Source organism: Siphateles boraxobius, unplaced genomic scaffold, assembly GCF_051911475.1.
Source record: "Siphateles boraxobius isolate OS27281-9 unplaced genomic scaffold, OSU_SipBor_1 73, whole genome shotgun sequence".
Lineage (NCBI taxonomy): Eukaryota > Metazoa > Chordata > Actinopteri > Cypriniformes > Leuciscidae > Siphateles > Siphateles boraxobius.
This window is the reverse complement of record NW_027509201.1, coordinates 808,738-836,292: the sequence shown is the minus strand read 5'-3', so window position 1 is coordinate 836,292 and position 27,555 is coordinate 808,738. Positions and strand designations below refer to the sequence as shown.

Genomic DNA, 27,555 nt, shown 5'->3' with positions numbered 1-27,555 from the left:
CAGCTGCTCAGAGATCCACTCGTTGATGATGACACGTTTGCCTGATCAGTTACAAGGGAGTTTGTGACGTCAGAAACACCAGCGTTTTCAAACCGTGTTTTTGCGACTGTTTTGGTTCACTGCAGTTTTAAAGAGAAAATACTCAACAATGGTGTTGACTTGTGAATTTGCACATGGTTTGTCTTAAAGCATATTAAAAACACCACATAGACATATTAACAACATTAAACTCTTGATTTTCACCACAGGGGGACTACATTTAAAACACCAAATATGTGTTTCAAACACATATTAAAAACACCACATAGACATATTAACAACATTAAACTCTTGATTTTCACCACAGGGGGACTTTAAAGGCTGATTTAAATAACCTAAACAACAGTGAATAATAATAAGAAAATGAAATAGAGGAAATACAACCATACCTTGACTTGAGCAGAGCAGGCAGAGTCTGAAGATAAACCAGCAGTACCTCAACTGGGAGGCAATGGCTATGGTAGCTGCAAACCTGGCTACAAGTAGTTGTCACGCCAAGTTGCTGGGCATGATGGCTCAGTTCCACACCCCGCTGTAGCACAGAGTTAAAAATATGAGTGTAGAGTTGCCACTGCACAACTGCATTGCCTCGCAAAGTCAGCTGGCATACATGACTGGCAATCTGTTGACTCAAATGCCGGTCCTCCCCAAACACAAGCTCCTGATAGGCCTCTAAAGCATCCCACTTCCATAGCATATCTTCAGCTCCTCCACTGGGCAGGATACCTTGGAAACGATAAGATGGAGATGGGGATGTGGATAAGTTCAATTCCTTCTTAGGTCCGTAGCCTTGTAGAGTCTCATCAAGCCCAGGTAACTGGCTGCTATCCAAAGTGCAGATGTTGCATGAGGCAAGCTTGGCCTTTTCAGAGGGCTGACCACCTCCAAGTTGTTCTAAGACAAGTCTACTAAGGACACTCAAAACATGGGATTGGTAGCTCCGCAGTCCTGGAGCCTGAAATGCTTGGAGCATGGGTCCTATTACAGATCTTGGATCCATGCAGCAACAGATGCCAACAGCTTGAACTCCTGCAAGCACCTGCAACACGGCAGGACCTGAGGGTGAAAGGCGTTGAAAAAGACGGAAACACTGGTGGGCACAGGCCGCAAGGCAACAACAGCGTTCAGGGTAACGGACTTCTCCGTCATGACCTTCAGGGTCCTCCTCAAAAGGATTAAGTCGTGCTGCCTGCTTGAAAGCGGATACTGGCAGTCCTGAGAGGTCACGATGATGGTGCAAAAAGTGAGAGTATTCGCAGCGACGGTGTCGACGGCGTGCACAAACAGACTGGTGTAGCTGCTCCGACTTGGCTCTCTTCACGGCACTGATTATCTTAAGTACATCGGCTATCAGACAACGCAGGTGCTCTGATGCCTCATTGCCAATTTCTGAATCTCGTGCTTCTGCTAAGGCCTCAAGGCGCAGAGCTGTCGCCTCGAAAAGCTCCAAGCCACGGTGTTGCACAAATTCATGAACTAATTCAAGAGACTGACTGAAAAAGAAAGGGTTGGAAGCAGAGGCCTGCAAGCAACCCAGTAGAAGTTGTAGGACACCCTCCAAAAGTTCTGGCAGTAGCAAAGCCCGATGGCGAAACTTCGAAAAGGAAAAATCTTCTTGTATCTCTTGCAGAGTCTTCTTTGGCCTTGGAGCAAAAGGGTCAGCTTGCCTTTCTAAGCAGGTACGAATCTTTAATGTTGCCCTGAGGAGGTCGGTCAAGCTTCGACGCAGATTATCAGGTAGCGTTTCATTTTGACCAACATCTACAAACAACAAGTGCAGAATGGTGCGTAAAAGCATCCTTTGAACAAGTGCAATTGGCTCCTCAGTCCAGCCTCCAGCCAGCTCATCGATCCCACCTCCACCACCGGGACCACAGCAGTCACCAAACTCTGTGAGTATCTCTGTGAGCGTGGGAACGACACTGACTGCCAAGCCTGGGTTATGATTGATGGTCATGTCAAATTTGCAGACCTTTTCCAGAAGGGAGAGCAGAACATGGCAAAGGTCAAAAGGCGAGTTCTCCATTCGGTTGAAGATGGAAAGAGTTGTCGGGTCTGTTAGCATGTTAGGATCCAGTGTGTGAGATCCAAATAGTCTCAAATGAGGTTGGGATGGCTCAATGGTGCTCATGGCTTCTGGAGTAGGATGTTGCAATCCTGGTTGTGATGGATTGTTGGTCTGGTGAAGCTGACAACTTACACGAATGGCCGAACTGTGGAATCTGCGATGCTTGCTCCCAGTTTGTGTGGTTTTATCGTCCGAGTTGGCTTCAGAATCTGACGTGGAAAGCTGAGATTTGCATGCATCCTTTACAGAGTATCGCTGAGCAGTTCTGCGTGAACGGCGTGACTTCCAGGAACCAGATAAACGCTTCCCAGAGTTCTTCACATCACATCTATCTTGCCCCGCCTTCTGAGGGATGGTCTTTCCCTCTTGGCATAGAAAAACCTCAAGTAGTGAAGGCAGGGTGAAATCTAAGATAAAAAAAAGCAGAGTAGGAAAGGAAGAGGTTTAAACCAGTTATACAACCAGGTTTCATTAGAGAAAGTCATGATGACCTCCAGTGGTCTGTTTACAACACAATTACGGGAACTAATAACTCAACAATGTGGAAAGCAGCTGCTAGAAAAGATTAGCATGCCTGCACTAAATACCTTCGGTCTCAAGCTCAATGAAAAGTCTTATCCTTTCCATCATCCTTTAACTGTGCTGTTTCATAATTAAAGCCATCTCATGGTTTCACTTGTTGTTCATGCAGGCAGCTACTTAACAATTCATGGTGTCCTCGCAAGAACACCACCATCATATGCTTTATAAAACATATCATGTAGAAGTATATCAAATTTCCAACTGAATGCAATGCCAGGATGCCATTTAAAATTAACACTTAATTATTTAATTCAAAATCCAAGGTGGGTTACAGTATACAGTACATTGTCAAAACTAAGATTGTTAAAAGGATGCATTATTAAAGGGTGTCTTTATAGTGACTCTAACCTGGGGCTTTCTCCTCCTGAACGGGAATCTTCCAGACCAGAGGTAGCAGAGACAACAAGAGTGTAAGCAGCTCTTCCCGACAGGTCAACTCCTGAGTAAAAAGTTTGAGAGGTTAATTGTGGATTTAAACAATTCTTGACTCTGTCCCTTTAAATCCAATCACAAACAGTCTTATCAAGCGGATTACTTTTCTCACTTCTGCTTCATAGTACCATGCCTCTCTTGGCAAGCTAGTTTCCAGTGCCGTGCAAAAGATGGACAATTACAGACAACAAAAACTATATCTGAAGGTTTTCCTTCCAATGGCTTCAGGAAAACACAGGTTTGTTGGACATGAGGTCTCTAAATACTGGCTCCACCCTCAGCAAGAAAGCATTCCTCACAAGGAGAAGAGAAAGTACCCTGAAATGTGTGAATTAAAAGCAAATACAAGGGGCTGCCTGCCACAGTGCTGTGTGACCCCGGGTAAACATGCATCTGGCAGCAAACTCATGAGGTAATTAGCAAAGTGGCTGAGGAGCCATATTGAGCCACTACTATGCCACTACTATGCAAACACACAGGCGATTGATGTTGTGTTGAGAGATAGCTAATCAGTGCCGAGTTCAGAGAAAAGGCTTGTGTCTTGTGAGTAAGAACCACTCCAGACACGATTCATTAGAACTCTCACTTCAAAGAGAAAGAATGAAGGAGAGGAAAAACATGGGATCAAATACACCTGTCGTTTTCTTCGACATAATGCCAAACATTCTGACTAACAGAAACTAATTTTGACTCATGCATCATTTTAAAACAAGTGCTTAAGCAAAAATACAAGCTTCACGTTTCTCTAGAAAACTAGCTCTGTTTGCTTGTATTGTCAATCCATTTTTGCATTTATTGTAATCTGAGTGGAAATAATTTCCTGTGGTAATTCATAAGTAGAATATTTATGTTAAGAAATGTCAGTGTTATTTTAGTATAACTTCAGTGCCATTATAGTTTTTATATATATATATATATATATATATATATATATATATATATATATATATATATATATATATATATATAGCTTTATTAATATTTAGTTTTAGTAGCTTTGATTAGATTTTTGTCATTAGTTTTTTTTATAATGTCTATATAGTCTTTTATCATCTTTATTTCAGTTTTAGTTATAGTTATGACCATCAAGTTCAACTATATGAAAATTAGAAAAATAGATGTTGCATTGACAACTAGCTGAAATATGTTAAGGTTTTCTTATATTTTATTTCAGTTAAAGTTTATTTTATTTCAACATTTAAACAAAAATGTTTTTATGGTTTTAGTTTTAGTCAACTATAATAACCCTGGTCTACACTGTAAAATAAAGCAACAAACACGGCCCATTACAATAAACAAAGCTGTCTGCATTTCAAGCATGTAAAAACAACATTGCTTGCTAAGAGTCTTCTAGTTTTGCAGTCACAATGTGTTGCTCGCTTGCAGTGTGTCTAGAGAGAGATGGATGTCTGCACTTAGGGCTTCACTGCTCTAAAGCAATGATTTTCCAGTAGATCTCCTCATGTCTGCAAGTGAAGACCAAGAAAGAAACAGCAAGAATACATTCCCAGGGCCCATTCATTAAGATTAAAAAAAAATAATACAGCATGAATGAACACAATGGTCTAATGTCAAGCTCTGTTATGACTGTGACACATATCGCCATGCTATTTCAGAACGCCAGCAATTGGAAAGGAATTAATTCCCTCAATAATGAACACTTCCTTATAATAATACATTTCAATGACTTGTCCAAGAATTATCCTTTTTTTTTTTTGTGTGTAACAAGAAAATGAAAAGTGTCATATTCTGCCCTGTATTACTTTTGCTTCTTGCTTCTCAGTCTATCACATGTGTAAATAATACAATCTCAAACACTGGTGGTCAAAAGTTTGGAATAAGATTTTTTTATTTTTTTTATGTTTTTGAAAGAAATATCCTCTGCATTTATTTGCTGAAATATTTTTGACATGTTTTTACATTTTAAAATAACTGTTTTCTATGTGAATATATAGTAAAGTGTAAATTATTCCTGTGATCAAAAGCTGAATTTTCAGCATCATTACTCCAGTCTTCAGTGTCACATGATCCTTCAGAAATCAGTATAATATGATGATTTGATGCTCAAGACACATTTATGATAATTATTAATGATGAAAACAGTTTATATTCGTGTGAAAACCGATATACCCCAAACTTTTAAATGGTAGTGTAAGACAGACCATTTTTTTAAAATAGAAATTAATACTTTTATTCAGCAAGGATTCATTAAACCGATTAAAAATGAAAGTAAAACATTTATAATGTTACAAAAGATTCTATTTCAAATAAATGCTGTTCTTTTGAACTTGAGGACCATTATTAATAGTTGACCATCAATAATAATTGATATTAGAATGATTTCTGAAGGATCATGTGACACTGAAGACTGGAGTAATGATGTTGAAAATTCAGCTTTGATCACAGGGATAAAATACATCATACAATTTATTCACATAGAAAACAGCTATTTTAAATAGAAATAATTTTCTATCAAATAAATGCAGCCTTGTTGAGCAGAAGTGACTAAAAAATCTTAATTATACCAAACGTTTGACCATCAATGTATCGTTAAAAATATACAGTATCAACATTTGAAGTGAATCAAAAACCTTTCATCAAAGTTATACAGGAATTTTGAACAATACCCGTTCTTCTCTTAGGACGACTTTGATGAACTTTTTTGATCCACTTCAAATGTTGACTACTGTATATTAAAATGAAGTTTATCTAACTGACCTGGTCAATGACAGAGTCCAAGGTGCTGAGGAGCAGGAATCCACGTCCGCGCACCAGATATTCTCCCAGAGCCACCATGTGACTCTCCTCCTCGTCCTCCGCCCGCTGGGCCACGGCGCTACACAACTGGTGCACATCCGTCAGGAACTCCCGAGCCAGTGTGTTACTGGCCCCACTCATGTCCGAGCTAATGGAGGACAGAAAACGAGAGCGTGAATGCATGTGAATCACCTGCTAGGGTGCTCAAACAATCTCAGGGCTTTAGTTTCAGATACATTACAAAGTTCTCTTTTTGTCTAAAGTAACAAGAAATAAAGCAAGTGAAACTGATCAATAAATAAAACAAGTGAAACTTGCTCAGGTGGTTTCATGTTCCATAAAGTAATTTTAGGTACAAGAAAATCTGCTACTGTTTTTTATTTATTTATTTTTGCTCAATCGTTTGAATAATGCAATTAACCATTCAAAAATGTATCAATGAAATGTAATAAATGATATGTACTAAGCGTGCCGCACAAGTCCTGAAAAGTAAAGCCAAAGCGTCTCGATCGCCCCCTGGCGGTTGGTCCCAGTATAGGTCATAAACCCCGCCCACTCCATGCAGTCTAATTGGACACTAATCAATCAAATTACACTTCAAATCAATTTTTTTCAAAGATGTTTTCTGTCATTTTAGGTTGTTTTTATCATGTAAGTTTAAGTTTTTTTTTTTTAAATAAGTTTGGTCTTAGGACTTTTTGGGGGTATTTTCTAAAAGAGATTGGAGCTTTAACTTTAATTTCTATATATTCCAATAACTGTTTATTTCACACGGGCATCTTTTTTTACATTCTATGGTATGCACTAGGGATGAGCATTTTTCAAAAATATTGTATTGGAATATTAGGGGTCATAAAAATCGAATATTCGTTTATTTAAATGACGTTTAACGAGAAAGTCGTTATTTTTTAAGTTTACGTCACCATTTCTGAACAAGCTTACAATTAGGCAATATACATCAAGCTCACTATACATCTTAAGGTTTTCTTTTAGTTGAAAACATTAAACAATATGTGTAAACAAAAAATATAAAGAACAATAGCATTTAAGCTCAAGTAGCGCGAACGGAAAAAAACCCGCAAATAAAGCAGACTGCGCCGTTATCGTACAGAACGTACATATGCACTCGAGTCAGCACATGGTTATCAAGTTTATATTATTTCACGTGCATGTTGAGAAAAACAATTATATCCACATGCTCGAGAGAAAATGCGCTCGCTGACAGACGTTGCAGAGACACAAAGATAACGGTTTGCTAAGCAAAGTTTCTAAAAGCACTGAGTTTTCTGTTTTTCAACCCGTCTCCCTCAACGAAACTTGAAGTATATGTCTCAAAATCATTTTGCTATCTGCTCTGGTGTTCAGATGATTTGGCGTGTGTGTGTGAGACGCCCTCTGGTGTTCAGATGATTTGGCATGTGTGTGTGAGACGCCCTCTGGTGTTCAGATGATTTGGCGTGTGTGTGTGAGACGCCCTCTGGTGTTCAGATGATTTGGCGTGTGTGTGTGTGTGTGTGTGAGACGCCCTCTGGTGTTCAGATGATTTGGCGTGTGTGTGTGTGTGTGTGTGAGACGCCCTCTGGTGGTCAGATGATTTGGCGTGTGTGTGTGTGTGAGACGCCCTCTGGTGTTCAGATGATTTGGCGTGTGTGTGTGAGACGCCCTCTGGTGTCAGATGATTTGGCGTGTGTGTGTGTGTGAGACGCCCTCTGGTGTTCAGATGATTTGGCGTGTGTGTGTGTGTGTGTGTGTGTGACGCCCTCTGGTGTTCAGATGATTTGGCGTGTGTGTGTGTGTGTGAGACGCCTTCTGGTGTTCAGATGATTTGGCGTGTGTGTGTGTGAGACGCCCTCTGGTGTTCAGATGATTTGGCGTGTGTGTGTGTGTGTGTGTGTGGTGGGACGCCCTCTGGTGTTCAGATGATTTGGCGTGTGTCTGTGTGTGTGTGTGTGTGTGTGTGAGACGCCCTCTGGTGTTCAGATGATTTGGCGTGTGTGTGTGTGTGTGTGTGTGAGACGCCCTCTGGTGTTCAGATGATCTGCCGTGTGTGTACGAGATGCCATCTGGTGTTCAGATGATTTGGCGTGTGTGTGTGAGACGCCCTCTGGTGTTCAGATGATTTGGCGTGTGTGTGTGTGTGAGACGCCCTCTGGTGTTCAGATGATTTGGCGTGTGTGTGTGTGTGTGTGTGTGTGTGTGAGAGACACCCTCTGGTGTTCAGATGATTTGGCGTGTGTGTGTGTGTGTGTGTGTGTGTGTGTGAGACGCCCTCTGGTGTTCAGATGATTTGGCGTGTGTGTGTGTGTGTGAGACGCTCTCTGGTGTTCAGATGATTTGGCGTGTGTGTGTGTGTGTGTGTGTTTGTGTGTGTGTGTGTGTGTGTGTGTGAGACGCCCTCTGGTGTTCAGATGATTTGGCGTGTGTGTGTGTGTGTGTGTGTGTGTGTGTGTGTGTGTGTGTGTGTGTGTGTGTGAGTGTGAGAGACGCCCTCTGGTGTTCAGATGATTTGGCGTGTGTGTGTGAGACGCCCTCTGGTGTTCAGATGATTTGGCGTGTGTGTGTGTGTGTGTGTGAGACGCCCTCTGGTGTTCAGATGATTTGGCGTGTGTGTGTGTGTGTGAGACGCCCTCTGGTGTTCAGATGATTTGGCGTGTGTGTGTGTGTGTGAGACGCCCTCTGGTGTTCATATGATTTGGCGTGTGTGTGTGTGTGTGAGACGCCCTCTGGTGTTCAGATGATTTGGCGTGTGTGTGTGTGTGTGTGTGTGTGTGTGTGTGAGAGACACCCTCTGGTGTTCAGATGATTTGGCGCGTGTGTGTGTGTGTGTGTGTGTGTGTGTGTGTGTGTGTGTGTGTGAGAGACACCCTCTGGTGTTCAGATGATTTGGCGTGTGTGTGTGTGTGTGTGTGTGTGTGTGTGTGTGAGATGCCTTCTGGTGTTCAGATGATTTGGCGTGTGTGTGTGTGTGTGTGTGAGAGACACCCTCCGCTGTTCAGATGATTTGGCGTGTGTGTGTGTGTGTGTGTGTGTGTGTGTGTGTGTGAGATGCCTTCTGGTGTTCAGATGATTTGGCGTGTGTGTGTGTGTGTGTGTGTGTGTGTGTGTGTGTGTGTGTGTGTGTGTGTGTGTGTGTGTGTGTGTGTGTGTGTGTGTGTGTGTGTGTGTGTGTGTGTGTGAGATGCCTTCTGGTGTTCAGATGATTTGGCGTGTGTGTGTGTGTGTGTGTGTGTGTGTGTGTGTGTGTGAGATGCCTTCTGGTGTTCAGATGATTTGGCGTGTGTGTGTGTGTGTGTGAGAGACACCCTCTGGTGTTCCGATGATTTGGCGTGTGTGTGTGTGTGTGTGTGTGTGTGTGTGTGTGTGTGTGTGTGTGTGTGTGTGTGTGTGTGTGTGTGTGTGTGTGTGTGTGTGTGTGTGTGTGTGTGTGTGTGTGAGACGCCCTCTGGTGTTCAGATGGAGAAGCATTTACTCACCGATCAGCCGCACTGACAAAAATAATCACGCATAAAATAATCCCAGCCTTTGCCAAATCACGTGCGGTTTCATTTCGATTAATCGTGCAGCCCTATTGATACTGTATGTCAAATGATCTGTGCAGTAATTCTTGGAGTGTAAATGCAATATAACAGACTATTTCTTGACCCATGAAAAGCCCTGTATGACTATGTGAGGCCTGAGGCCTGACAGGAACTACAGTGATGTTATGCAACAAGATTAGGCTTCATGGACAGCAGATCCTGTCATCAGACACGGACCCAAGCGTACTGTATCGCATCAACCAGTTATTCCATCCACCACATCAACCGCTGGACGCAAATTCAGCCGTCTCACTTTACCAAAATACAGTCAGTAGAGCAAACAGTCTCAAGAAGCGCAAGCATTCCCAAACACTGATTTAACCCAATTATTTTGAAGACATAAAGAGAGATCTCAATAAATATCCATCATATTACACTTCAAAATCAAAGGAAAAAATGCTAAAATAAATGAAAAAGGATATTTTCACAAAATGATATTGCACATAAGAACAATGAAAATATACATTTTTATACATTTATACCAGCACATTTTCCAATACTTTTTCAGACTCAAATTTGCAGAATTTTCAGACTATATTTAACATGATTCACAATATTTGGTATATAGTACAATCATCTGTAAATATTTACTCAAGTTTTTTGTTTTTCCATTTGATTTTCTTGGAGTGATAACATGATCTAGCATGATGAGAAGAAACTGAAACGCTTTATAACCTGTAGGCCTATATATTCACCTCTGACACGTCGGTTTGATGCTGTAATCGTGGTTTGATGTTGCACCATCACCAAACAGCAAAGTACAGTCTGAATTAAATAATCTTTTGCTCCTTTATCTGTTGCTGGTTTAAGTAGCACATGCACATTCGTTTAGTGAAGTTCAAAAGAGACTTTACGGTAAGGACAAACAGTTGTTCAACAATCACAACACTTTTGCCATGAATTCAGTTTACTTGTATGATATGTAATATATATAATACATATATGATGTAAATCATCTTAAAATTGTATTTGTATCCTAAAATTGTTTGTGTATATCATGTATTATATACACATAAATATATATATATATATACAGACACACACACACACACACACACACACACACATACATACATACATTTATATATATATATATAATAGGGCTGGGTAAAAAAATATCGATTTCTCGATTTTAATCGATTCTCATTTTTACGAACCGATATCGATTCTTAAATCCCAAGAATCGATTAGTCATCCTGTTTTCAGTTGATGAATGAATGGAACATTGTAGCGCGCATCCCATCCAATAAACGCAATAATCTTTGTGCTTTGTTACTATTGATATGAAACAAAGTCTCAGATTTCAAATTACGTCCATTTTCTTACGAAATTCAAAAACATAAATACCGTTTTGGCGCTGTGGCGTAGCTCAAGAGAAGCAGCAGCGCCGAGCACACATAATCTTCTCTTCCGCCTTAATATTACCAGTTACAGCGTGAAATAAACATGAATGAGCATCTGAAAGTGTGTTAAAAGATAGAGTATAACTTATCGAAATCCTTGTTGTCACATGGAATCGCTCAATCATTGTTTCAACCGAGGAAAGACGTCAGTGAAACAGCTTGTAAACAATGTCATGTAACGTCACATTTACCTCAGAAAAACCATATCCTGTGACCATGAACTCGTTAGTCAGCTAGAAAAATTAACTCTAGAGAGGAGCATTTTGCTAAATATATGCACCATATTACATATGCATTTTATGTTATTTTATAATTATTTTATGTTCTTTAATATTTAATGCATGTTTGAATAAATCTGGCAAGTTTTTATGACAGCCACCATTTAAATATTTATATTTCATATAACTTTATTATTAGAAAAATAAATAAAAGTGTAATTGTTTGTATACAAATCAGTAAATCTTTACCTTTAATATTAGGCTATAGTTGGCTAATGAAACAATTTTAATGATAAAATTTAACTGACTCCCATAGTTTACAGCATTGGTTAAGAGATTTGTTTTCCTTGAGAAAATTTGCCATGTATTGTACCTGATATCCACAATAATCAATATTGAATCGAATTGTAATCGAAATCGAATCGAATTGCAAGCTTGTGAATCGAAATCGAATCGAATTGTGAAATTTGTGTCAATACCCAGCCCTAATATATATATCCACAGTACATATATATGTATATAATACATGATTTACACAAACAATTTTAGGATAAAAATACAATTTTAAGATGATTTACATCAAAGCGGTTCTACCACACCTACCAAAAACACACACACCAAATGTGCATTAAAGACACGCCTCTTTAAGTCTACAGTACCCAGAAACACACACAGTATTCTAGCCCTAACCATAGCCAACGTACCTCCTATAACCAGCCTTCAGTGGAACTCAAAATCTCCACCATCATCCGCAGTGTTTCAGCAACATATTCCACTCATGGTCGTAGTTAACCGTCTCAACTGAGCCGCAAGATTCATGCCTGCGTCCGCATGCCTCCATGCTTCACTAATGACTGAAATTTCTGTCCTGCTCCGTAAATTCCATTAAATTGGAATTTCAGATGGAAGCTTTCCAGATTTTGAGTTGATCAGTGCATCACATGAAAGCATGTGATGTCACATGGCCGCACAGGGCCAGGCTGGGAAGCAAACTTCTGGTCAAGCCCGGGGGTGACTTGGAGTAATTAGATTTCGTAGTAAAGCTTAGAAGGTGAACCTGCCATTTGTCGGATGCAGAAACAATCCTATTACCTACCGCTTCTGCAAAAAAACAAAAAAGGAAAATAATATAAGATATTTTGAAAAATGTTGGTGTCCAAATACACTGTATGGACAAAAAAAAAGAAGAAGACATTTTTCAAAATATCTTTCTTTGTGTTCAACAGTCGAAAGAATGGCATATGGCTTTGGAGCGGCTTTGGTATACAATCCCATCTCAGTAACACTTTACAATAAGGTCAATGGTTAACCATTAGGTTAATTCATGAACCAACATTAGCCATGTTTCCATAAACGTATTTTTATGTGAATTTACTCTGCCGTTCAAAATTTTTTTTCAAAAAAATTTTTTTTTTCATTCATCAAAGAATCCTGAAAAAAAAATGTCCACAACTGTTTTCAACTTTGATAATAATAAAGAATGTTTTTTGAGCAGCAAATTAGCATATTATAGTGATTTCTGAAGGATCATGTGACACTGAAGACTGGAGTAATGATGCTGAAAATTCAGCTTTGATCACAGGAATAAATTACACTTTACTATATATTCACATAGAAAACTTGTAATAATAAATAAATCTTACTTACCCAAAAATGCAGCATAACTGTTCAACTTTGATAATAATCATAAATGTTTCTTGAGCATCAAATCATCATATTATAGTGATTTCTGAAGGATCATGTGACACTGAAGACTGGAGTAATGATGATAAAAATTCAGCTTTGATCACAGGAATAAATTATATCACTATATTATATTACAATATTAATGTTTTTTGTATTTTTAATCAAATAAATGCAGTCTTTGTGAGAATAAGAGACTTCTTTTAAAAACATTAAAAATCTTACCGATCCCAAACTTTTGAACGGCAGTGTAGGTATATCATATAAAAAATGCTGGATTGGACTAGAGTGCTCATTTGAGTCTGATACATTTTTTATCCAATAATAAGACATGCGCATAAACTACGATGGAAACACTTTTACTGAATAAATTCATCGATGCACAACAACAACAACAACAACAAAAAACCCCGCATGACTTTCCCTCAACAGACGATGTGATTGGATAACTGAACTAACCAGCGGATCGGTTTCTTTGCACAACATCTCAAATGTTGTTTTAGTTATTCTGAAATGCCTGAGTCAAAGTCTATCATCAGAATGATTTGTTTTAATTCCCTCCAGAAGCGTCTCACACGATTACGTTCCCAAACACCAGCATCCTAATGCAAGAGAACATGACAGAATTTATTGTTTTGTCACTAATGGAGGAAAAAAGAGCCACAGTTTCTTCCCTGATAGCAGCAACTTCCATTTTCATAACAGATATTTTGCACCAATTTCCCAGTAAATTACGATTTTGTTCTCTTGAAAACATGGGATGGAAGCGCTGCTTTATTCGCAAATGTTTTATGCAAGATTCCAACTTGTGCATAAGTTAAATTCACAACTTTGGATAGAAAAACAGCTACAGAGCAATATTTGTTAATTTGGCACTTTGTTAACGTTAACTTATAAAAAAGCAGCTATTCATTGTAAGTTCATGTTATCTCAGGTCCATTGAATACTATTAACAGATACAACTTTTGATTTTAATAGTGTATGTTGCAATTAACATTCAGATTTGCTTTAGAAGCATTTGTTCATTGTTAGTTGATGTTAATAATTATGTTAAAATAAAATGTTAACCAATGCAACCTGATTGTAAAGTGTTACCAAACCTTTGGCAAAATAGTTTTTTTTTTTTTAAGGTATGATTGTCATAGTGGGACAATAGTAGACAGTATACCGGTAGTTTATTTTAAATACAGTATTGTTTTTGCTTGTTTGCAATATGCTAATATGAAAATCTAAGAATTTGATTCTGAAATACATTTTGTGACATGTGAATACACATACTGTATGCAGTATATATTGCACTGCACTCCCATTTCATTATCATTATTATAGCTATCCTGTTCCACTTTGACAATATGCAACATGCAATATGTAAAGTGGAGCAGATGACAAATTATTCTTCATGTATGGAAAATAAGGAAAGTTTGGAACAACATAAGAGTGAATAAATCGTGCCATTTTTAATTTCTGGGTGAACTATTCCTTTAACAAAGTAATTACTTTATTATCTCGCTCAACAAAGATAAAAATTCTGAAAGGGTCAAAGGCAATAATATGCAATAATCACACGCAATAAGAGAAGGCTAATGCATTCACATCAGCTTTGTCTCGGCCAAAGTTCCAGGAACTGCACATGATCATGAGATAAAGATTAGGAGCTGAGAAAACACACTTAATTGAGCACACGGCATGTAGCCACTCCGCCAGACAAAGAAAGCCTTTTCATCGCTCGCCTCAAACGATCAGCTTCTCTCTCTCAACACATTGCTAATTAACATGAGCTCTAGTTGCTGGTTGCTATGATTCTGAGTTTATTCAGACACAAGATTAAACACACTGAGGCCGGATCTGTAATTGGGCGTTCAGATAAATTACACAAAATACACTGATCAAGAACTTTAATCTGATCTGTGCGTAAAATATCTCACAAAGATGCAGAATGGAGATCCTAAAGGGTATGGAAGCTGGTTTCCGCCACAGAATAAAATAAATAAAAAAGGTAGTTGTGACTTTATATCTCACAATTCTGACTTTAGAACACGCAATTGCGACTTTATATCATGCAATTCTGACTTTATATCTTGCAATTGCGTGTTTATATCTCACATTTTTCAGAAAAGATGTCAGAATTGCAAGATATAAAGTCGCAATTGTGTGTTATTAAGTCAGAATTGCGAGATATAAACATGCAATTCTGAGAAATAAAGTCAGAATTATGAGATGTAAACTCGTAGAAATAAAAAGTCGCAATTATCTTTAAAAAAGGTGTTTTATTCTGTGGCGGAAACAAGCTTCCATTAAAGGGACATGGTGATGGAAAAAAAATATCCTGAGAAACTGCGTTTGCTCATTTCGCAAGAGTACGTAAAATTTCTTGGTGTCAAAACGCAAAACATTAGCGAGAGAATTCAAAAGCATTTAAAAATAATATAAAGAAGTTGTTCGAAATCTTTCTTAAAGGTCATGATCAGAGGTCAAAGGTCATGACGAAATGACAGAATTATCAAGATTCTTTCGGAGAACTATTGCGTTAAACGCAGGCAACACTGAAAAGACACTTAACCACACAGTGATGCGGATAATCATGAAAAAGCTTACCAGAATTTGAGCGCATCTTTTCCTCTCGGGTCACTGAGGTGTCGCACACAGTGAAACGTGCACAGAAAACTCTCCAAGCACTGAAGAGTGACCTGAAATCAGAGGAGAATAAACATTTCAGTCATGAAAGAGATTGCACTGATGAACTAAATGTTTGCATTTCGTTTTGAGGAAGCAGTCGTGTGCAGCACAAGACGAGTGCAGGACTAGTTTAACACTATTGGTTAGGAGTTTGATCAAACATATATGTCTCTGAACATTGTAATATTGCTGCTTAAATTTTAAGCAAGTACCACAAAAATGGTCTGGAAAGGGAGCTTTGCAATGTGAACCTTAGAAGTGCATCAAATACTCATTTCAATAAAATCTTGTTTTAAATTTGTCCTTTGTAAATGTGTTCTACATAAACATATGAAAATGAGACACACACATTGTCTTTGGACAGTTTTAAATCAATAAAGACTTCCCCTCCATTCACTCGACCAGTGAGCGCACAAAAAACATCCAAAGACTCTCTGTTTCTCCTGCCAGCCTCCATTTACTGGAACAGACACAGAATAATCACATTACATGGAGCAACTTCCACTCACATGAGCGAGTGAGTAAGAGGCCAAACGCAGAGAAATAACCTACAGCTGCTGGAGAAACTGCATGACTGTGACAGCGTCTCAAATCACAGACTATCTGTCGTAAACGGATGAATCTCAAGAGACCGGTCAAGAACTTGTCAAGGGTCATATTTCAACCCAAATAAATAAATAATAAGTGGATGATGATAATAATAATTATGATTATTATATGGTATGATGACCATTAAGACTTAAATAAATAAATAAATAAATAAACCTGTCAAGAACTTATCTAACTTAAAGTTATATTTCACCGCTTTCCTTCCTTCTTCATAAGGAAGAATCTCACAAAACCGGTCAAGATTTAATACCATATATCAAAACATTTTTTTTTAATAAATAATAATTATAATAATACTGATATGAATTAATGTCAAAAATAAATAAATAAAATGCAATATTAAAAAAATGATAATATTAATACATGAAGATAATAATATTTGTATTTAACTATTATTATTATTATGTTATTAATAAGAAATAACAATAATAAAAATATAACATGAATTAATGTCATGAAACCTGTTAAGAGTGTCATATTTCAACCCCCTAAAATAGATAAAATACAGTAATAATAAATATTAATACATGAACATTAACCCTCTGAGGTCTAAGGGGTTTTTGGGGTCCTGGAGGTGTTCTGACATGCTCTGACATTTGTGCTTTTTTCAGTTATTTATAAACATGTTAATGGCAAAGGTGTAAATTCACTCTATATAGCACAAACGGGGCTACCGTAATATGTGAGCAACATGTATGTACATGTTTGTATTTTTTAGAGAATAATGTTTATGCGTGGTTCTTGAAAAAACTAACACTTAAAGTGTCTGAAATAAGGCCACAAAACACATACTAAATATGTGTCCACAAGACTTTTGACTAATGGGTGTTGTTGCCTAGAGTTTTTGCTTCAAAATGATCTGAAAATCATCCTGCCTAATCATTTACACAAAACAATACATTGATTTAAATTTTATAAGACACCTTTTGTTTGGAAAGGCAATATGCGTGGAGGCGTGTTCACACCTGAGAAGACAAAGGCCGGATAATGTGCCACATACATAATGAGCTGCATATTAATTAGCCCTTTCACACAGGAGTGTCACTGGGTCCCAAAGAATGCAAGGACAAAAGAAATTATCTATACACACATATTTTACAATTAGAAATTGTAACCAATTACAAATAGGTTACAATTACAACAACAATTACAATTTTAACAATATTTCAAGTGTATTTCTTTGTAAAAAGCATACATTTTATCATACGTATTAAAAAAGGTAAGGATTCATTAGTTTGAATATTGGAACAAACACTATAATTACAGTTAATTTTCGGACGCGTTTCAGAATGGACTTAACTGACAGAGAGAAGGCAGAACGCGCATCATGTTTGTTTTTCTTTATTTGGCGAAAAGCACAACACTTTGTTTTTATCGTGAGTACCCACAAAAAAAATAGACACTTATCAGGATCTAATGATGTACAACACTTAATATGTAAGATCAAAATCAACAGAGTATTATGAGTTTCTTTTGCACTGATAATAAAAAAAAGGGACCGCTCGATAGTCGACCTCAGAGGGTTAAGATAACAATTTTTATTTTTTATTTTTTTACTTTATTTATTTACCAGGGACAACGTACAAAATACATTAATCTTACGAAAAGATGTTTTGTACCAGAGTTAGCCGAAGCTAATTTTCATCTGCAGTCCCCGGTATAATTATTAGTATATTATTATTAAGAAATAAAATACCTATTTATATAAAGAAATAAGACATTTTTACAAAAATTAACCCTATTTTACCACCATGAAGACTTTTATTGACTGTTATTTCAAATGTATTTAAATAATAAAATACCTATCAAAAATCAGAGACACAATTAAACTCTAGTAATGTCTGATCCTCTCAGGATTTCCACTAGGGATGCTAACCGATGACCGTTAGACCGATGGTTGACCGTCTCAATGTTAACCGATCAAAGTTGTCGGTAGTCGGTAAAAAAAAAAAGTGATCTCTAAATTAGGCTATTATAGACAGTGGACTAAACGCTACTACAGTTAGCCATCTTAATCGAAGATATTTTGTGTGAAGTGAACAAATCCCTCACACTCAATTTTTCATAACTCGCCTGTTTGTACTTAATAAACCAATAAAAACATTTGGCGCGAGGTCACAGCGTTTGGGTTCGCGCGCTCACAAGGTTTGCGAAAAGTAAAGGCTACAGGCTAAAACACTGGAGGTTAGAGCAAGGGCAGACGACAGGATGAAGCGTGCAAAGAAACGTAACGTTAGTGTGTGGGACCATTTCACCAAAAAGAATGACACAGTAAGTTGCAACTTGTGTGATACAGTGCTTAAATACAGTAGTAATACTGTAGAAATACATTACATCTACATTTCAGTGGTAACAGATAAGGTGATGATGATCATCATCTTTCTTTATTATTGTTAGCACTAACGTTACCTCAAACTAAAGCGGCGTCTCTTCGGAGCTGTCATTTTCTTAAATGAGACGCTGCAATGTTTCAAATGAGCTTCTAACGCTAGACTAACGACTTTATTTTCAACGCGATCACCTTGTACCCAAACCATTTCAAAACTAAGGAGCCATTTGTCCTCCGATTACATACAAGCTCCTCGGCGCCGCGTTTGCGGGACTCATGTTTCGCGCTGTAGGGGATTTTAAAAAAGTGACGTGAGTGGAAGCGCGGCGCCGGGGCAGTGTGTGTGTGTGTGAGCAGGAGGCAGAGAGAGATGCGACAGAGTTGCGAAATTGCAGGCGCGCCTCGAAATGGCTGTTATTTCAAATAGCGTGGCATATTTTAAACTAATCGGTTAACCGGTTTCAACCGGCTAATGAGGCTCGGTGGTCGGTCAAGAAAATTTTTAGTTTTCGCCATCCCTAATTTCCACCTGACCTCTTTAACTGTGAGGGTTAATGTTGTCAGTCACAGGACTCGACAGCAGCTTCGACTGATCCTCCAGCTGTCAGACTCACACACACACACACACACACACACACACACACACACACCTCACAGAAGCTGCTTCACTAATCCACAGCTTTTACAAAACCATTTTACACAGACAAAACCGGCTTCCAAAAAATATGAAAAAATGGCTGAATGACATGCTTTGCTCTCTTTTGGGTAAATCAAAAATCAGGAACACAAAGTCATTTATCATCTCAAAAACAAGAGAAAAAGTGCATAAAAATAGCACTTTTCTCAGCATTTGTCTGTTATCTGCATTATTCAAGTGATATTGTGATTGGCATTATCAATCATAGATTCAAATTTCTGTAAAATCATGTTTTGAGTTTATAGCAGTGACTCAATTTCCTTCCTTTGCTGATTCCTAGAGACTAGAGCAGTTTCAAAAGCTCTACACAAACAAATCACTTCCTAGTTTTAGTGTTCAGTCACCTCAGACAACCCCACAATATCATCTACACCTAAAACAGCTCCATGACCGCGGATGCGCCTCAGATTACACACTAACTGACCTTAATGGATGAATCTCACAAAACTTGTCCAATAACATGACAGGGTCTTTTAAAATAAAATAAAATGGTAAATAATAACATGATAGGATCAAAATAAAATTAAGAAATAAAGTAAAGAATAACATGACTAGGTAAAAATAAATGAACTTATCATTATTCTTATTTTAACCAGCGCGAGTGTTCTGGACTCTCGTCAAAACTCCCGTTAGAATCAGCAAATCTCTTCTTTACATTGTGTTTGCACTGTTAGTTATGATGAAAGCATTCGTTAGTGTGCAGAAATCGAGTTACAATGACGAGATCGCTGCATTCATGCACTCAACAGGTCTGTGATCAGCTATAATGCTCATCACTTCATCAACCCTTAATGCCACAATCTAAATATAATGCTATAGATCTAAATATAATGCTATAGAACTAAATATAATGCTATAGATCTAAATATAATGCTGTAGATCTAAATATAATGCTATAGATCTACATATAATGCTATAGATCTAAATATAATGCTATAGATCTAAATATAATGCTGTAGATCTAAATATAATGCTATAGATCTAAATATAATGCTATAGATCTGAATATAATGCTATAGATCTACATATAATGCTATAGATCTAAATATAATGCTATAGAACTAAATATAATGCTGTAGATCTAAATATAATGCTATAGATCTACATATAATGCTATAGATCTAAATATAATGCTATAGATCTAAATATAATGCTATAGATCTACATATAATGCTATAGATCTAAATATAATGCTATAGAACTAAATATAATGCTGTAGATCTAAATATAATGCTATAGATCTACATATAATGCTATAGATCTAAATATAATGCTATAGATCTAAATATAATGCTATAGATCTGAATGTAATGCTATAATCAACACTTTTCACGTATTTTAAACCTTGAGAACTGTAATAGTAAACACGTGCTAAAAGTTTTCGAGAGAATTCCACATATAATATTTAGCTATTTCCATATGCAAAGATGTCAGCCAATCACAGCATTGGGCGTTTACACTGAAAGCTCACAGCAGACACGCCCCTTCAGGGCTCCAGACAGTGCCCAATTGGTCGCATTTTGCGACCATTTTTCCTGCCGGTGCGACCAAATATTTATTTAGGTCGCACTGGCGCGACCACAACGTTGCTGAGCAGTGAATGCATACAAAATGAAAGCGGAACAAAAATGCACTACTCATTTCACGGACCGTTTATTAGTTTGGACCAATAATAGAGAGCGCAGCGCCCCGAACTTGCAAGTCGAGGGCCGATCTCGATCACGCGACAGTGAAGGAGATCCAGTGAAGAAATCGATTGACTTCGCCTCAGAATTAATAACATTATCGCTGCGAGATGCAGTGAGAAACACTCCGATTCGGTGCTCTGTTATAAACCATAGATCAGCGCTGAAGTGGAAACCAGGAGAAACACTTATAGAAGGCTTTCAGTTCACAAATCAGCAACATTCACCATGGATTTATGCTAATGTAGTAACTCTAAAACATGACTACGGTATTGTGGCAGAAATAGTCAAACGCTTAATGTTACCAGTACTAAGTTACACATCTTTTTCCAGCACTTCAAAACTATAATATCATAAATGTTATTTTTAATGTGATGACCAACACATTTTTGTTCATCCTTCAAAGATTGTCCTAAAAACTAAAAATGTTAAGATGTAGGAAAACTCTTATTTAAACACTTATTTAAAATAAAAATAAATTACCATTGTAAACAGTATTGGATATTTTCCCTCCCTAATATATATTTTTTTACTCGTTTTGCTTTTTAATTTATATTAAGACATTATGAATGATAATAATTCAAGTTAATTTCATCTACACCCTAAATTAAGCGTAGTGCTTTATTGTCAGCCCCAGTGCTGCCAGATCTGTGTTGTAGAGCTCAGTGTCTCGGTGCGGCGGCCCTCAGATGTTAGTCTGGAGCCTGTGAACTTAAAATAAAACTGCACATTGTAATATCTGTACGTTAAGTCTATTTTTGAAGAATTTGTCAGTATTACATTTATTTTGGGGGAAATTTGAATAATTGCATTGCAAGCTGATTTAAGGTGTGCCCCTAAATTTTCTGCTTGCGCTCGTAAAAAATTCAGTCAGGGGCGCTCCTAGTAAAAAAAAGTTAGTCTGGAGCCCTGTCCTTCAAACAGAGTTTTCAAATGAGGGAAGGAGAAATGCCTTTTTTTTTTTGTTGAAATTATGACCATTTTTTATGTCAAAAATCATACTAACATTATAAGTACACCCCAGGAAACATTATTAAATAATAAAAGAATGCAGTTCATCACCCCTTTAATTCAACCAGTCCTATAACACACTTTAATTTAGTCTCCATACAACTTGTTAGTAGTCTAAAAGGGTTCAAGGCAGGGTTATTGAAGGTAGCAGAGGTCGTGACCTTCACATGCTTCAGACACTCACCAGAGAATCAGGGTCAGATGAAGGAAAGGGGCTCAATGGACAGCGAGAGGCTGGAAAGATGGGACACGGGAGAGAAAGAGGCCGATGGGATGAGACAAACAGAAGATAAAAGGTGATGATACACAGAGAGGAAAACAAAAGGTGAACAGAAGGACAGTGAAACAGGAAGGTTAAGGAGGATGTAACTGTAACTACATTTGTAGATTTAGAGAGAATCAGATCAAGGTTCAATCTGACTGAACAAACAGATCATCATGGTATACAAAGTTTCTCTGCTCACAGGGATCTTTTACTTTCACTGGTAATGCTTTCATCTTTACTCATGGTTACACATACAGGTTCTTTGAACCAATCACCTGAGACGTAAGTGTCATGTGACGCAGGAAAATTATGTCAACATTGATTGGCTCTCACAAACACTCTCAAACCCTTCCAAAAAATAGTTACAAAACTGTAGGTCTTACTTAAATATCTACAACAGTTTTATACTACATTGTTGTCACATGACCACATCACATTGAGCTGCTTTATCGCTGAATTGAACTCAATCCATAATTGATGGACTTCACAAAGTTATTGAACCGAACTGAATCAAGACTGAACTGATTTCAGCTGAATAATGAATGTTTGCTATTGTCTTTTTAGAGCTGCTTTACAGCAGAATTGAATTCTTTGCATCATTGAATCATTATTTTCCTGTTTATCACTGTAAAGCTGCTTTGAAACATTCTGTATTGTATAAAACAGTATAGAAATAAAGCTGACCTGACATTGCAGTGATCAAATTTGTTGTAAAAATTGAAAGGTCAAGTCAATTGCATTGTATATATAGCATTTTAGCTATAGTAGGTCATATGTATTACATGCAGAAAAGTCACATACTGTGCACAACACATATACTAACTATATAATGAAAAAAATTGTATGCTACTATATAGGGCTGGGAGAAAAAAAATCGATTCACCTAGCTATCGCAATTTTTTTTTATGATTCTAAAATCGATTTTTTTATTACAGAATCAATATTAATTCAAATTCAATTGCTTTATTTTTGTCCTTGCTTGTAGACGAGGTTGACAGAAGTTAGCCACCTTCGTTCCAACAGAGGATGAAATGTGTCGCGAGTGTTGAGTGACGTAATATCCGAAGCGGACGCGTGAAAGAGACGTGAGACTGAAAGCCCTCTCGCTATTTATACGCTGAGAGAGAGATAACACACAGTAGAGCTGCACAATTCATCTTTAAAAGACTGTGATCTCGATTCAAACACCCACAAATCTTCTTCAAACTCGTCAGTCTATTAAACCTTTGACAAAATCATATCGCAACATTCAAATCTGTGTTGCCGCTGACCCGGAGAGAGTTGTCATGAAACAGCTTTAAAAACAGTATTTTCAACCTCATAGTATCATTATTTCTGTGAATTAATAGTTTAAATGATCATAGAAGTACTGGGATAAAAGATTAAAGTTCAAATATGAACACTAATGTCTACGATAGCTTTTGATAGAAACTTGGTGCTGAAAATAACGCATTTATCGATTACATTGTTTCGCCACCAAGTGACGACAAGTGACTGTTAAAAAATGTATTCTTTATTGAATAATTTATTCAAGAGAATGTATTGTTGTATGATGCTTCTGAAATAAAAGTCAGAAAGGTGTGATGATTTGTTTTGATAAATATGACTCATCTTATACATCATGTACAGTCTTGTATGAGTGTATGATTTAACTTTTCCCGATGGTCTAGAGTTAAAAAATTGCAATATATAAATCACAATACTTGTAGAAATCGGAATTCTTTAAAAAATAAATAATAAAAATACATATTGTATCGGCACCCAAGTATCGTGATTGTTGCGGCAAATTGTCCGCTGTCACGCCTCTCGACACACGGAAATGAACGCCAGGTGAAGCTAGTTTCAGTCAGCGTGGCACGCGCCTTGGGTGTAAAATAGTGCTCGCGCTGCTCATTTCATTGTGTACTCTGAGCAGCGGCGGGCGCAGTGGAAACGTTGGGTCAAAGACTTTGATTTTAGGCCCTGTTTACACAAGAACGATTCTGGGTGAAAACGTAAAAATATTTTATCGGATGTGCCTTTCGTTTACACGGCGACGGCGTTTTGGAGGCTTAAAAACGCAAAAAAGTGAAACCACCCTCCAGAGTGGAAATCTTAAAAACGATCCACCGTCGCGTTCCCATCTAAACAGTAAAAACGCAAATCTGTGGCTCTCGTCGCGTACGTGTTTACGTCACAGGCATGCGCCAGTACAGGAAAATAACTGTTTATTTCCATACGTCGGACCTTCAAGTTGCCATAGCAGCTCTGATAAACGTACAAGAGTCTTTTCAGCAGTTGTACAAAATATTCTCAGATATTGGTGTTGTTGTGTCGCAGTGCTTCACATCGCCACCTAGCCGCCTGGAGTGCATACTACATCGAATTTCACACACTTTTGCGTCATCATATGCACGCGGATTTCCCCCCGATAACGCTCGTCTAAACGCAGAATAAAAAGTGATAACGCAACGCCACTTTTGCGTTTTCTCTTCAGATCGTTTCCGTGTAAACAGAGCCTTAAACTGCACGGGATTGCTTTGCATCTGAAGAGACTGCCGGTAAGAGGAAATTCGTCCCTGTGTTGCGCAATCTATGCACTAACACCTGCGTGTGGTGGCTTCATGTAAATGTGCATGTGATGGACTTGGGTTACCGAGTTCTTTATAAGTGTTATTGTTATTTGTGATTAAGTTAGTGTTTAAATGCTGAGTCTAAAAGTGCAGTAGTGGCAACGAACGGTAATTTTAAAAAAGGTCTATTAAGAAATTCATATAGTCAATCTGTTTAAATTAATTCTGTCGAAAATTCACTGTCTTAAAATGTGTAATTTATTTGTTAAAATATTTATTATGGTAAAGATAGTTCAATTCTCTTTTACTGATAATGCAAATCTGGTGATAAAACCTATTTCTTTTGAGGCTTATTTGCTATTGTAGGGCTGCAACAACTAATCGATAAAATCGATTATAATCGATTATGAAAATCGTTGTCAACGAATGTCATTATCGATTAGTTGGTCTGCTTACGTCACGGGGAGCGTTTACTGGTACGCACACACACGCAAGGTCTCTCTCCCTCAGGCGCTCTGCCGAGCGCGCGCGCTACACGGTTTGGAGCAGTCTCTTCTGTCTCGCTTGCGCGATTTCGGGAGTTTGAACTAATTCGCGGGCATCAGGGAGCCGCAATCAATATGCGGGAGACTCCCGGGACTTCCGGGATCTTGGGATGTCTGTATTTTGTCTCGAGCATCAGGTTGCGCAATCAGTTCGCTCGCAACGTAAGTGATGGATTAAAATAGCGCTACCGCAGAAATAGGTTCAATTAAAACGGTCTTTACAAAGCGAAGCACTAAATATAAAGGCAGTTAATAACAGCAGCAGTAAAATATTGTTTTTTAGTCACTGTACTCAGTGGTTTTCAGCGAATGCTTGTGCACTAATGCATAATTTCTCCTGTCCTTTACTCAAGCCTGGTAACGTTACCTCCATTCCGTTCTCTTTTTATAGCATTTGTCTACTAAGTTTTAATTGTTTTTCAAACGCGATCTACTGCGGCTCTACATTCACACAATTGTTTTCAGTCTTTCTATATTTATTTAATCAATTTATCCTTATATTATTCTTTTATATATTATATATAATATATATTATATTCTTTATCCTTATATTCCTTATATATAATTAATTTTAAATAAAAATTAAATGAATTATATATTTTAGATGTTTTTAGTTTGTTTTTAGTTCAGATATTCACATCTGAACAACATGTCTGTGTAAATTTGTTTTAACAAAAATTGTGTTAAAACATAATATGTTGGATATCATTTTTTTAACAATAATCATGTTTGTCAACTTGCCATCAGCAATTATCATTAAAAACAATGCAAATATTGATATTAGTAAAACTCAATGTGTGGCTTTTGCACTTTTTAAAGTACACTTTTACACATAAATACCCTGATTTACGGTTTTATTTAGTTATAATAAAAAAAAATCTAATTTAATTTCTATCCGATTAATCGATTAATCGAAAAAATAATCGTCCGATTAATCGATTATCAAAATAATCGTTAGTTGCAGCCCTATGCTATTGTGTAAAATAGTAAAAGGAAATGGTATTGTGCTAATGCTTACCAGATTAAACCAGTATAAACAGTGAGTGTACAGTGTGAAATTTTGGTGATTAAATGTATGTGCATTGCTGTTTACTTGAGATTTGTTGTAAATATTTACACTGATTTGTTGTGGTTTTAGAGGTTTTTCACCTACTGAAATTCTGTAATAAATTGAGAGAAGGCAAATTACGTCTCATTCTTGTGAGTGGAATCCAGTGTTCAATTCAGAAGTAAGAAGCCCCTTTCAAGTGGGGGACCCGTGGCTCAAAACACTTGACAGTGATAGTATCGAATCGGGAGATAGCCCTACGACTATATTCGAAACATAGCCTGTGACTGCAATGATTCAGACTCTTATTTACAGTCAGTGTTTTCCAAGAGGTCACTACGGATCATAATTTCCCAAAGTCCCTGTGACTCAAGAGCTGAACTTCTCAATAAAAGCACTGGTACAGAGTCACTGGATACTCAGTGGGAAAAAAACAGCCTTTTACAGGAACAGGTTGTGTTTCGTGTCAGAGTCACACCAAAAACATGAATAAAACAGCAGCGCTGTGATCAGAGGATTGATATTAATGTAAATGCATTAGATTCACAGACACATTAGGTTACATTGGATTCTCAAGCGTCGAAGCACAAAGATTTATTATGAATAATCTAATTTAATTAACGTATACACTTTATGCATATTGCCAGTAAAGTTGTATTTTGAATTAAAGCCTGTCAATGAATCTTATTAGCTTCTGTGAGGTTTGCAAATGCTTGGCAAAAAAAAAAAAAAAAGATTCTGGCACTAGTAAAACTAGTTTGCTGGTGACTTTCAGGAACTGCAACATAAAACATGGTTTTAATCACTGTACAGATGATAATCCCAAAACTAACGCAAGTGATATTTAAAACAAATTAAAACGGGTTAAATCAAACAAACTCGAACGCATTCTAACAGTGAATTTAGGCAATTTAACTTATTATTTTTCGCCCCATAACTCAATTACAACTGAAGGACTATCAGGCTCTGTAGCCAGTGTTATTTTAATATTATTTTTATTCTATTATAGTATTTATTAATACTTTGAATTAGCTTTTATTTTTATGTTTTCATTTGAAGTAATTTTGTCATGTGCTTTAATATTTCGATCAGCTTTTTAATATTACTTTTTATTAAATTATTTTTAGTCGTTTTAATACTTCCACTTACCTTAATCTTTCTTTTATTTCAGTTAGTTTCCAAGCAACATTTCTAATTTTATTTTATTTTAGCTTTATTCCAATTAACAAAACCGATTATCTTAATAGTTTTAGTTTTCAATAACAGCACCTGTAACAGTAATTTCACATCCCCATAATTTATGCTCAATACTGCATTTTGATATTGAAGAATGCAAAAGCACATCTTTTCTAAGAATGCAGTTGTTTATTTCACAGCT

The 27,555-nt window shown here is 37.2% G+C and overlaps 1 protein-coding gene across 4 annotated transcripts in view; it reads right to left on the bottom strand.

Annotated features, from left to right (window-relative positions):
• lyst (lysosomal trafficking regulator) overlaps nucleotides 1-27,555 on the bottom strand; it is a 130,720-nt gene that overhangs the window by 91,311 nt on the left and 11,854 nt on the right. For all 4 annotated transcript variants that reach the window (XM_077217350.1, XM_077217351.1, XM_077217353.1 and 1 more), the window contains 4 exons: nucleotides 15,356-15,447; nucleotides 5,840-6,026; nucleotides 3,038-3,128; nucleotides 429-2,514 (listed from right to left, as the gene is read on the bottom strand). In XM_077217350.1, the coding sequence (XP_077073465.1) occupies nucleotides 429-2,514; nucleotides 3,038-3,128; nucleotides 5,840-6,026; nucleotides 15,356-15,447 (2,456 nt within the window). The remainder of the gene's footprint in view (nucleotides 1-428; nucleotides 2,515-3,037; nucleotides 3,129-5,839; nucleotides 6,027-15,355; nucleotides 15,448-27,555) is intronic.